The sequence below is a fragment of the Thamnophis sirtalis genome, unplaced genomic scaffold, assembly GCF_051295495.1.
Source record: "Thamnophis sirtalis isolate CommonGarterSnake01/CBP01778 unplaced genomic scaffold, rThaSir2_p1.2 scaffold_1, whole genome shotgun sequence".
In the NCBI taxonomy this organism is placed as follows: Eukaryota; Metazoa; Chordata; class Lepidosauria; order Squamata; family Natricidae; genus Thamnophis; species Thamnophis sirtalis.
The window spans coordinates 41,239,677-41,253,293 of record NW_028261381.1 but is presented as its reverse complement, the minus strand read 5'-3'; the positions used below and the strand labels follow the sequence as shown (position 1 = coordinate 41,253,293).

Below are 13,617 nucleotides of genomic sequence, written 5' to 3'. Positions count from 1 at the left end.
ACTTTTCTTGTGATTTTGCTCTTAATTATACAATTTTGTTCTGGATGTACATGCTTTGTCAAATGATTGCTTTTAAAAACTGAAAAATAGCAAGTCTGTTCTGATTTTTGTTAATTATACTCCAGTTATTTTGTACTTACAATCTTGACATCTGTCCCCTGCATGTTCGGGTTGACATTGACAGTGGGGCTGATTTCCAGCAGTGATACTGCAAGTTCCTCCATTCTGACAAAAATTATCACAGACTGTTTTATTGCAATTTGGACCTGTAAACCCCAGTGTACAAATGCATGCAGGTCTTCCTAAAAGACAAAATGAAATATCTGATAGGATAGCTCTAATTATGTACAACTTTCTTATTCATACTGATAATATGAATACTACAATTTAGAAAAATCAATTAGCATCATATGACATCTATAAATATATACATCTATAAATATTTTAAATACATATACTGGTAGTCCTTATTTAGTTACCATAATTTGGACTGGTAAATCGGTTCTTAAGCAAAGCAATTATTTCAATTTTCCTTTTTGTTAGAGACCTGTGAAGGTCATAATTGCAAGGATTGGTCATAAAATTACTTTTCATCATCATCATACTGCAATTGGTTATTACATGAGGTAGTTGTTGAATCAGGACAATCTATAAATCAATGCCCTTGATTATGCTTTTTATTTCTTTAAAATCCATTACAATAACTTACTTAGTTTGAAAATAGCTCAAATTATTTTGAGTTTTAATTACATTTTCCATATGTATGTTTTAATTAACTGATGACATTTCTTTGTTCAGATATTATTTTACCAAATCTGAAAAAATGCACACATTTTAATTAAAGTTATCCATATGATCCACACTAGAATATTCCAATACCATAAATTATAAGAAAACAATAATTAAATCTACAGTTGCAGTGGAATTTAGTCAACTAATTAATATTTGTACAGACAATAATCTAAAAGTTAAAGTTTTTTTTTATCTCCTCATGCAGCAAATAGTGACTTACAGTTAATTTAATTACTTCCTATTATAATAATTAGAAATACCAATACTAGTAAAATAATAGTATATTTATAGACCAATTTCCAACTTACAGAAAAAAAAGCACAGTCCAACTTAATTTAAGAAGAATATCATCCAATAAAATGTAAGCATTGAAAATGTATCAAGACTATAACATAAACCTACTAATCAAACAGATTTAACATTTGAACTTGTTCAGAAACAGGGCATAATAAAATTAAACAACTGTTATTATAATGACTGAGGATTGAACCACTAATAATTAGTTGAAATAATCATTCTGCAATTTAATTTACATTTAATTGGGAAAGGTATTAGTAGGAAAATAAGTAAATAGGCTATAAAATAAAACTTATCATTATCGGAATTATGTTTTTCAGATATTTAGCTGTTTGATCTTAATCTAATCATTATTACTAGTCCCCGCCTCTTCCTTTTTAATCCCCATCCATTATCCAATTCAAAATTGGAAGGTTTAGTGTGTTGTAACTGGATAGGAACTCAAAGCTGATATTCTTTTCTTTAAACTGATAATGGCTACCAAGAATACTTATTGATATGAAGCTATAAAATAATTATATAAAACTCAATTATTTGAACTACAATTCAAATAATCTACAATCAAAAACATTTTGCCAAAGCACAGGAGCAGCATTGGAATGTTTTAACTGAATCTCTTGTATATTTTCTTCCAACATATTTACTTGATAAATTATAATAATAATTTACTTGATAAATTACTTGATAAACTGCTGTGGAGTAAGAAAAATATTAAGGCCTAAGCACCTATTCCTGTAGCACCTACTATCAACAGTAGATGAAAAAGTATAGCTGTTAATGGATTGCATGTAATACCATCAGTACTTAAAGTTGGAAAATTCTTCAATATTGGAATAATAAGGCCTCCTAACATGCTCAACTCAGTACATCTTTAAGTGCAAATATTATATCCAAATCCTCCTTCAACCTTTATTGGCCAGCCAAACAGTTACAGGTTATCAATGAAAAATTGCTTTCACAATCATTTAGTAAATGAAGGGAAAATTCACTGGGATGGCATGAATTTCAGCTCTCTTTTAAGAGGATCTAAGAGTATAACCCAGTACATAAAATCAACTACTGATGCAGGAATATTTTAACTGTCATCTTTTGTCCTGTTCTACAAGCAGTGACTAGTAACTTTGGCAGTATGTTCTCTACCTAAAAGATTAAAAGTTACACCAAATGTGGATGGAACTTGCAGTTTTTCACATCTCAACCATTTTTGAGGATCTTCATCCTATCTAATAGTCACTAATTCTTTGTTACAATTCTTTCCCAAAGCACTAATCTGATGTGAAGAACAATCTTTTCTATTTCTATTATGAGAGGCTACAGAGCTGCTTTTGCTTTTTCTTAATTAATGTTCACATCTCCTGACATAGATATCTGAATCCTGGAGTCAAATGTATGTTAAAAAGAGCTGCAGCCTTGTGTTGTTTTAATGATTGTTTGAGTACATTCAGTTTATTATACAATCTCATTCTGCTTTTTTTGGCTGCACCGAGTTATTGAATATGCCAAATTAATCAGCTTCTAATAAATCATTTCATGTGTCTTTAATATTATGAGACACTTCTGAAGAGAAGTAGAAACACCATATTGTTCTTCAAGTTCAATACCTCATTTTATTACCTTACACAAGAATTCCTTTAAAATTAGCTATACTGGCCCCTCATGACCCATTTGGCATTAATAGCAGGCTAACATTTTCATCATGGATTAAATCAAATAAAAATCTTTCTTACAATCATTGACCACTGTAAAATAATGTAAAATTATCTAACTTATAATTTATGGAACAGATTGTAAAGATCTCATTATCAGAACTATGCATTTTTTTAAAGGAATAACTGTAAATCTTTGGAAATTTCTCAGTAAGCATATGGTTGGTAAGAGGAAAAATGGGTGCCTGAATTGAATTGCCTCTTCCAAATCTGCCATATAACCCTTAACACTGGATGTGAAGTTTCCACACTCTCACATTGCAAGGAAAACAAGGAAACCATTCCTAGCAAATTTTCTACATATATCAGTATCATTTTTTCTAGAAGAAAATCAAAAATCAAATGGCTTTTAATGCTTTGTGCTTTAGTCATAACAGTCCCATAAATTTTTATGTCTAATAGTAATAATTAACTACAGAATAACTGTTTTCTATTGTCTACAATAAATAAATAGAGAAAATTAAAATTATATATATTTACCGAGAACTGAAGCTACGCATGTTCCTCCATTCTGACAATAATTGTTACAATGGTTAATTTCACATCTGTCCCCTGAATAACTTGGCCAACAATAACACCTTTGATCACCTTTTTCATTTATAACACATCTACCTCCATTTTCACAAGCCAGCTTGCAAGTCTCATCTGTATTTAAGATATAAACACAAAGGTCATGACAGGAAATGATTATCATTATCATTGTTCATGCTGGAAATGAAAATAAAGAGCCAGAATAAACAAATTGTTAACACAGAAGAATATTAATGGATACAAAATCAGTTGCAGCCATCCAGTCCTGTTTGCTGCTCAGAATTCATATGAACAACATGTTCGACTGAATCATCTCAAGGCCTTGCTACTAGTAGAGTTCTGCAAAGCACTCAACTGAGTAAGTCATGCAGCACATTGGTATAAGCAAAACATCATTGTTGAAACACTGAATTAGCATTAACCTTCAATAGCCTTGACATAGTTCATTTGAAATCTCTCCTAAGTATTCTGAATTAACATTTTTCAGATACAGATAACACTTCAATTGGAATCAGTGGTAAAGAGAATGATTACGGGGAACTGGCATGCTGAGCTGTGAAAGTCACCAAGCTTTCTAGAGGACCCTGATGTATTAAAGATATCTATGTAAGTGCCAGCTTCCTTTGTGAATTCTTTGCAAAATTGATAATGTCCAGATGTATTAGATGTGCAACTCTCAAATATCATATTAGTAAACTGTGATATTTATTTCTTTGCCAACTTTGTGTCTTTATATTTATATGTGGCAACTGATATGATTATTGTTATCATTGTTGTGATTCATTTGATTGATTTTAACCTTGCTATGGATGTTTTGTTTATGTATCTTGTAAGCTGCTTTGATGTTTTTCATTGTAGAACAGCAGAAGTATAATATATAAATAACTTTGAGAGGTGCTGATGTCTTTTAAATTATGTAAATTTAGTGGGAGGGAACTTTAGATAATAGAATACAACTTTTAGGTAGATTAAACTTTAAAAGCCAAGATTTTATAAGTCAAATACTAATCAAAATTAATATCATTCTGCATTTTTTAAAATATTCAAATGCATTCCTTTACTTAAATTTCTGATATTGAAAGAAATATAAAAATAGACAATTTAGCATTATTGACTCATCCACAATTACTTCATGTAAGATTAAGTTCTTAAATAAATGTCGATACCCACCTAACATGTTCAAATCACTACATTTTCCATTAAACATTGCCTTTCCTTCTGGACATATGCAAGCTGCACCTGAAGGATTGAGTAAACACAGGAACTCACAGGTTAACTGCAGACAAGGATTGAGTGCTATTGAGAAGGAGAAAAGAAAGAAGCATAATATGAATTATTTTTCAAATAAATAATGAAATAAGAAACAGGGCCCTTATAGTATAGACATTAAGATTTAGCCCTGAGCCTGTCCCTCAATCCCATTAATACAAGAAAAGGGAACAATTTAAGACAAATCCTGATCCTCTGTTTTCAAGGACATGAGCAGATTCTCAGATAAGAAGTGGTAAGCAATTCAAGCCATAAACTCAAATACAAGAAACAGTTTCATGTAGTGGTTAAGATATCAGGTTAGAAACTGGGAAAATTATGAAGTCAGATTGGTGATCCTGCTTTCATTTTATTTATTTGTTTTTATACCTATTTATTTGAGGTCTATTCCATAAATCATGATGAAGAAGAAAATATACCACACTTTGTGTCATTATTTACTTCATGACTTCTTTCTCAACAATTTGTCTCCAGCTAAGGAGCAGCAGTAAAGGTTCATTGCAAGAGAAGAGAATTTATGGACATGTTATCAGGGAAGAAACTGTTATAATAAAATGTTTTTCTTGTCTTGTAACTACAAAATATTTTATTATTAAGCCCAGTAATTGATCTTTCTATGGTTTTTATTTTATTCCTAATGCTATCCCAATTTCCCCAAAATAGCTCATTTACTAAGTCCCTAATGTTACTGTCTAATATATAATGAAGGCGTGAATAAGTTATATATTTATTTAGTATGCTATTGTGAATACTGAAATATGTTAAATCCCCCCCCCCCGAAAGTAATAAAATGTACTCACAGTGTATTTGTTTGTAGCGATGTGAAATCAAGGCACTTTTTGTTTTATCAGTCTCCAAGTTCAAATATTCTACGGCACTATGGCCAAATTTTTGCACTCTAAATGCACCATTTTTAGGTCCAGCTCCATATATATAGTTCTCAAAAATATCAATTCTATGAGGATGTAGTAAGCCTTAAGTAAAAAGAAATACACATTTCCATTTGGATGTGACATTTCTGTATCAACATATACTGTAAACTAATGTTGGTATTTTTGTAGTGATATTTTGGTTTTATGAACAGTATCTGGAGTTGATAAAGTTGACAAGAAAAATAAAGAATCCAGTGTGACTTCTCTACTGGAAATATGCATCCTTCCTATCCAGCAAAAGATCCAGATGAAGTTACTTCAACTGATAATTATACTATAGAATTCATCATACACTATTTTAGGGTTCAATGCAACAAAAAAGGGCAAACCTTTTATACCTCTATTCATGTTTATTTTCTTTTTTCTGAACAGGGAGTTCTTATCAACATAATGCATGGAGAATCTGAATTAGCTTTTAACAATACAGAAAGTTTCCTCAGCTAAAATAATTTAAACAAAGAAGTTATTAATTATTATCATTTTCTAATACATTTGCAGAAATATCAAAAGCTGCCAAAGTACTTTATCCTATAAACCCTAAAACATACTTTGTCACTTAGTTCACAGACTTCAATTTGGTTGGAAAAATTTAAAAAACTTTAGGAGAAAACCAGATCTTGGGGATATGCACAGTATGCATTGCACATGCATAAGCGCGCGCACACACACACACACACATACACGTGTGTGCACACAGACATACATGCAGTGTATATAAAAACTCTACACACTTATTAAAATGCCAGGCTTTTGAGATGCAAAAATATCAGACCAAAATAAATCACTTCCAATTTTATTCTAGCTTTTGTACAACATATAAACTGTACAATTCAACTGAAAATGATTACACCTTACCAGTAGGAGCCCTTAGTCAAAGACTCCCTAGCACTTTACCTGCCTACTTCAGATATGAAAGTCATAATCTAGGAGAATCATAATAGCTCAGATGATGCCTAGAAGCATCACAAGATCTGTATCAGATGTTGTCAGGACAATCTGACAATAAATAGGCTATTGGAATAAACCATGCATAAACAAAACAAAAGAACCTGGAATTGATGGAATGCTACCAGAACAACAGACGTAATGAGACATGATATATGGAACGTAAGAGGATACTATGGATGGACAGAAGACCTACATCTACACTAACTGAGAAACAGCCAATGACCCAATGTTTCAGCATAGTGAAGAGAAAGCTGCTCTCACAACCAGATAGGCTAATTATACATTACATCCTGGACTCAAGAAAACCAGAAGAGCAAGTAGATGTGCAGCCAATACCTGAAGTGGAATGAAATTGTCACTCCATATATTACAAAACACAGACGTTTATATGAGGTGTAAGATTGTGGATAAACTAACAGAATACCAGAGTTGGAAGAGACCTTGGAGGTGTTCTAGTCCAATCCCCTGCTCAGGCAAGAGCACCTATGCTGGACAAAATGCTGTCCAATCTCTCCTTAAAAACCTCCAGTGATTTTACTTTAATTTGTTTATTTGTAAATATTAAATTTGTAAACTAGCTAAACAGTCAATCCTCACGATCAATGCTCAATGTCCACCAATGCTTGGTGCAGAAGTATATATTCAGATAGTATATTAGAGGATGCTAATAGAGCCCTCACAGGAATCCTTACAAACAAAAACCAATAAACTGAATACATTACAGCCTCTGGAATCCTGGAGGTGGTTGATTACACAATCAAGATGAGAAGCAATACAAATCTCCTCCTCCCCCCAGATAGATGATAAGATCAAGGCAATTTGGAGAGAAGTTAATAAGCTAGTGGAACTACTTAACCACTGGGGGGAAAAAACCCAGCTGCTGTTTCCATGTGAAGCCCTAGAGACTGTTAATAGGGTCTCAGAGCACTGGCTACTAGGATAAGGAGATATATTAGAAAAGCAGAGATCAAGAAGGTAAATGTCCTATTCTCCAAAAAACCAACTAAAGTATAATACCAACTGCAATGCAACAATACAGTAACAACAGAATCACAAACAGACATACAGACCAGCTATGAGTACCTGGTATCCCACAGTCATAAGGCAACCAGAAAGACAAGGCAAGGAAGATAGCAACTTCTAAATATCATCAAAAGATAGGGACCTGAAGAGCCAGCTCAATGAAAAGAGTAAGATTCACACCATCAACACATATGCACTGCCAGGTATTAAATACCTTGCTGGTATAGTGAATTGGCCCAAGAAGGACACAGAGGCTGCCAATGTGAAGACCTGGAAGTTCCTCATAATGTATGGAGACTTCCACCTGAAACCCAACACCCAGAAATTGTATACCAGCCCAAAAATGGCCAGATGGAATTTGAGGATTGTCAAAGCCGCTGTCCTGAACAAAAGTCAGGGTGTCCACATCAGTAACATGGTACCCATTGATATGCTGCTGAGAGAATGCCTCAGGCAGCAGCACATGTCGAAGAAAGTTTAGACAAAGAAAGTACTACAGCAAGACAAGATCCTGCATGGGATGTACCATCAACAGATAATGGAAGATAATGATAAGCACTGAAGCACTGATCATAGCAGTACTAAAACAGACACTAAGTACCTTTAGAGAGGCCTCTGAGACAGTTTTCAGAGACACTTGGTGGCAGGATGTAAGATCCAGAAAGGAACAGCATATACTGAATAGCCCAAGCAAGTAACTGGAATAGTGTACAGGAACATCTGCATAATGTATGGACTAGACCCTCTCAAGTCCAAATGGGAGATTCCACAGAAGGTCTTTGAAAATAACAGAGCTAAGAACCCGTGGGACTTCCAGCTCCAGATGGACAGGTAGGTACTGGCCAATCAATACTATGACAGATATTGTGATAGTAGACAAGATAGAAAATAGTGATGGTCATAGATGTAGTGGTGCCAAGTGACAGCAAAATCAGCAAAAGGAATTGGAGAAGTTGGAGAAGTACTAAGGACTTAAGTAGGATTTAGAAAGCAAATGCCAAACTGGCTCAGTGGTGGTACAAGCACTCGGAGCTGTGACTGCTATGCTGAAGGAGGGTTTCCAAAAAATCCTGGGAATATTAGAGCTCTCTGTCCAGAAGAGTGCAATGCTGGGAACAGCTAAGATACGGAGCAGAACCCTCAAACACACACACACAGAAACACACACACATACAAACACACACACAAATATACTTACCTTGCTTGCTGCTAACACATATAACTGAATCAGAGCCATCAAAACGAATACTGCCAATTACTGATAATTCAAAATCAGCCCAAAACAAGCGTTGACTGAAGTTATCAACCACTAGACCTGTAAATATATTAGTTAAGAATTTGAATGTAAAACACTGTATAAGAAAATAGACTCACAGTCCTAGATTTTTTTTTACAAAACTATACAAAATAATAGGTGGCATGAAATTTTAGAAGTGTGCTTCTAGATTTCTCCATAGGACACTGTAGTTAGTCCCAACATGCAAACAGTTATGTAGCACCTGACATAATTAAAGCCATCCTTTCAAAAAGATGCACAAGAACAGTGGCTGCAACGTTTGAGCATGCAGATGTTATACCTAACAACTGCTTGATGCAAAAGTCTCTGAAAGAGAATGCTGGCATAAATCAGGAACTGCCTGTATAGTAGTTTGTATTTGAATGTTACAATATTAATGGAATAAAAGAGGACCTAAATTAGGGGTAAAGTTAAATTTGAAGGAAACCCTGCAATCCTTCCTACTTCCTAGACTACATATGCAAACCAAAAGTCATGTTTCTAGACTTGATGCAGTTTCCAGTTGCAAAAAATGCACATATTAGAGAAAGGTATACAGAAATATATGCCACTTTAGGAAAAAAAACTGCTTTCTATCACATTAAGTATGAAAAGAAGGTAGAAAAATCAGATATTAATATTAAATGGATACAAAAAATTAAGAGATGGTGGGTAGAAAATGTATCCTAAAAACTAAGCAAATTAAAATGTATGCTAAAAAGAACAAAAAACAAAACAAAAATGTAAATATTTTTAGATCACAAATATACAATAAAAGGCAAAGAGATGAAATTAGCATAAGGAAGAGAAATGAGTAATGAGAAAAATCAAACTTGTCACATTCACCTATTTAACTAACTGGCTACAAATTTATATTACAAGGTTTCGTAAAACCACTACAAGGTCTTAGCAACTAAATGAAGATATAGCCAGAACCAATGAATTGATCATAATAAATAAGTTGAATATTATTGAATTCTCATATTTTGTCTGCTCGCAACGAAGTATTTCACCTTGCAATATTGATTTCACATTCAGCATTAATTATGGTGGAATCAATGTACATTTTCCAAAGTAAAAATTTGCTTATAATGAGCATTACTGAATTCTAATGCAGACTAAGATTGGCTATACTTGACATCTTATTTTTACTTCAGAACAATTATAAACATTACAGTTATCTACTGTACTTTAAATCAATCCAACTTTTCCCAAGATCAGTGCAGACATTTAATTTAGACTTTGTTCAATTTTTGACAGAAGGACATTTAAAAAACTCAGTAATACAGAGTTTTGTTCAAAGTTTGTAATCTGCCACTGTTTTGTTAATATTTTAAAGTAAACTTGATTCATACACTCTAAATGATAGGTAAAACTTTTATGTCAATACTGAGAACACTTAGGTATGCAAATAAGAATAATAATTGTTTCTAACAACTCTGTTACACAATAGCAAAAACAGAAATGATACAACATTGTATTAATCCTTGATTCTTGATTCTTAGAAGGATTCAAAACACAACCTTCTTTAGTTGCTTGCTCTCTATTTTTTCCTGATTCCCAAGATTTCATTCTATATTAAGAAAACTTATGTCTGTATAATATTCTATAGTAAAAATATCAGCCATATGTAGGATGATGCATAGATGTCTAATGTTACAATTCCTGTAATGTATGTATAAACTTAACAAAAAGCTGTATTTTTTTCATGCTTTCACTTTTTCACTTTCTGAAACTTTATGTTTATATTCCTTGCATGACGTTTATATATTACATATAGATTTCTAAGATCAATATACAGATAGTTATGTCAACTCTTTTACATTGTTAAAAAATAAGGTTTCCTAGTAAAATTCCAGTTTAAGGAATGCTATGATGGCTACATGCTTTGTAACAGTTAGGATTATATCTCCACTGAAGGACATTGTTTACTGTACAAATAAGAATGATGTTAATGCATTCTTTCCCACATTGTTCTTCAGTTTTCTTCTTTGTCATATGTGGACATAACATTATCAATGATTGAATAAAATATTAATATTAATTTATATGTACAACAAACTTTAACAATGTGGATATTATTGATTTATTTGTATGCTGCTCATTGTAATAGTCCGAAAGCAGCAATTGTGCAATCTGTCTTACAACCTTTAAGGTTAGTAAAAATATCAAACAAATTGATTTGCTTACCATATTTATTTTAAAAGCTGTAGATAATAAATTATTTGAAATTTTAAAAAGATGTAATGGTCATATTTAGCTGTAACTATTTGTCATTGTGTATGGAAACTTTTAAAATTGCTTCTTTTGCAATCAAAACAGTCAGGTACAAATCACAATGATGGAAACAGGCTGAACTGCACATTGCCCAATCTTTTATACTGGAACGCAATAGTGAAGAGTATGTAGGTCATGTACTATATGTCACAACATTGTGGTGCATATTTCATATCATATTGATATAAAAGATTGGTATAGCTACTTATTTTAAAATGCTAAGTCTGGATGGTTCATTATGTAATTTACCTCACTTAATATCCCTTTTACAGATACCTATGACTGAATTAATAAATATAAAAAACAAGTACTATATAGTTCTATACATTGTTTATATATTGCAAGGATATGCTATCCTTAAAGTACAATCTGGATGTGACATTTGAACAACATAAATGATTCTGTGGAAAATACATCCTTGCAACTTCAAGGGAGAAAAAAATAGAAAAAAGTCATTTTTGCAGGATACAGAAAACTATTGAACAATACAAAAATCACTGAATCAGGATTATTGCTGGGTTGCAATATAGCACAGAATAACATTTCAGAATAGCTAAAATGGAGACCATTAATAAATAACATATTGTTAAAATTTAACTGTACCTGTTGGTCTTTGTAAATTTTTTTGTACTATTATCCTCCTCAAAGTACCATCCATCGCTGCTTCTTCTATATGAGAACGATCTCCAATTACAGTCCAATACATCATGCTGGAAATCCCAAACACAAATCACATGGTTCTGTTTCATTATACTTAACACAAAGAGCCTGTTGCTATATGTCAGTTTATTCATGTTCTTCTGATAATTCACAAAACTACATATCTTTTATTTTGAAACTGAAGACATTCTATTCCATGAACCCAAATGAAAAACTAATGAGAATAATGCCCAGACATAAACTCTAGACTATGTACATGGTACCTTGTCATGAGATATTTTAATAGCTCTGGTTAATTGTGGATGGGCTGTAATGTTCTTACAAACATTCATTCTATGGTAATATCTGAAGATTATGACTTCCCATAGGCCCTGGCCTGACATATTCATATAGGACTGAGATGTGAAGTCAGGAATAATAATCCTGGCTAGTTAGCATTGCTAGGGATGCAGGATAATAAGCCAGTGCCATTCTTTCTCCATGTCACTTTGTAATATACTCTGAATAAAGGCCAAGGATTCCTTCTTCTAAAATTGTCAGTGAATGGTGTACAGGGTACCTTAGATTTATTTTTGTCTTGTTCCCTGAATTTAAACATTTATCTGAGAAGTCTCACATATTTTCCCAAGGCATAGGGGACAATTTTATTGAGCTATGGTTTATTTTGTTTCTAAATAGCAGCTGCTAGCCATTGTCTGAACTGTAATAAGAAGTGGAAGTTCAAGGCGGTATAGATGTAATCAGGCTCAAGTGAAACGAGTACTGAAAACAGATATATACTGTATCAGTTTTGTGACAAAGCTAAATGCTGTTATTGCAGGCTCTGTAGTGGTCTTGACTCTGACTTTCATCACTGCCCTTTCGGAAAAGAGCTACGACTCTGCCCCCCAAGCAACTTTTCATGCTCTTCTGTATGTTATTTTCAGCATTAAATATGTTTGTTTCAGTCCTCTACATATTCATATTTTTGCCCTTTACCAGGATCCTTCGGATTATTCAACTGGCTATTATTTAAATGAAAATATTAAAGTCATTCTTACTGATCTCATAAGGAATTTGCATTTTGAGTAATTTTTAATGAGAATTTGCCGACAAGTAAGGAAGCAGGCAAGAAAGGACTAATTTTCTTCTCTGTGAAGAATAGGGCCAAGCAAACATAGAAGCTATGTCATTCCAGAGGCACTTGCACTATACAATGGCTCATATAATATCTATCATAAAAGTTAACAACATACCCTTTCAGAGGATTTACAGCAATTGCATAGGGTTCTCCTGCCATATTTGTAAGGAGTCTTGTGCAGTTTGGTCCACTTATTTGTCCCACATTGATGGAGTATCTTAAACTTGTCCAATGAGTTGTATAATAACTAAACCAATGCATTCTGGAATGATCAGTCCAGTAAATGTTTCCAGCTATCCAGTCAACTGCAATGTCTCTAGGGCGTTTGAATTCAGGACACTAGAAAGAAAAAAAAAAAAGATGTTTAAAATTGCTCTGCTATATACTTATTTGACCTGATTGGTCTATAAAGAAACCAACCATTCAAACATTGAGCTTGAAAGAACATTTAAAGTATAAACATCTGCATATTTTAATATCCTTTGTTGAGTTCAAACTTATATTTCTCCCAAAATACTTAGATATCATTCTACTTTATGCTTCATAGTTTGCATACAATTGCTTTGTGTATTATAGTTTTGCCTTTCATATAGTTTTTAAGCCATTAAGATTTTGCAATTGGCGTTTCATAATTTCTTCATGGATATAAATAAGAAAGGATAGCTCTAAAGGGACCATATAGTAGCAATGATACTTTTCACTCAGAATTCAGGCTGGATTTGGGATTGATATAGCATTTGATGTCACTCTTGGATGACCTCTAGCAGAAGCAGTGTGTGTGGGGGG

General features: G+C 32.9%; 1 protein-coding gene across 1 annotated transcript in view; it reads right to left on the bottom strand.

Annotated features, from left to right (window-relative positions):
• LRP1B (LDL receptor related protein 1B) overlaps positions 1–13,617 on the bottom strand; it is a 939,689-nt gene that overhangs the window by 32,574 nt on the left and 893,498 nt on the right. The window contains exons 78-84 of the mRNA XM_087710921.1: positions 12,947–13,170; positions 11,655–11,761; positions 8,697–8,813; positions 5,396–5,569; positions 4,497–4,622; positions 3,276–3,440; positions 141–302 (exon numbers count right to left, since the gene is read on the bottom strand). Coding sequence (XP_087567047.1) covers positions 141–302; positions 3,276–3,440; positions 4,497–4,622; positions 5,396–5,569; positions 8,697–8,813; positions 11,655–11,761; positions 12,947–13,170 — 1,075 coding nt within the window. The remainder of the gene's footprint in view (positions 1–140; positions 303–3,275; positions 3,441–4,496; positions 4,623–5,395; positions 5,570–8,696; positions 8,814–11,654; positions 11,762–12,946; positions 13,171–13,617) is intronic.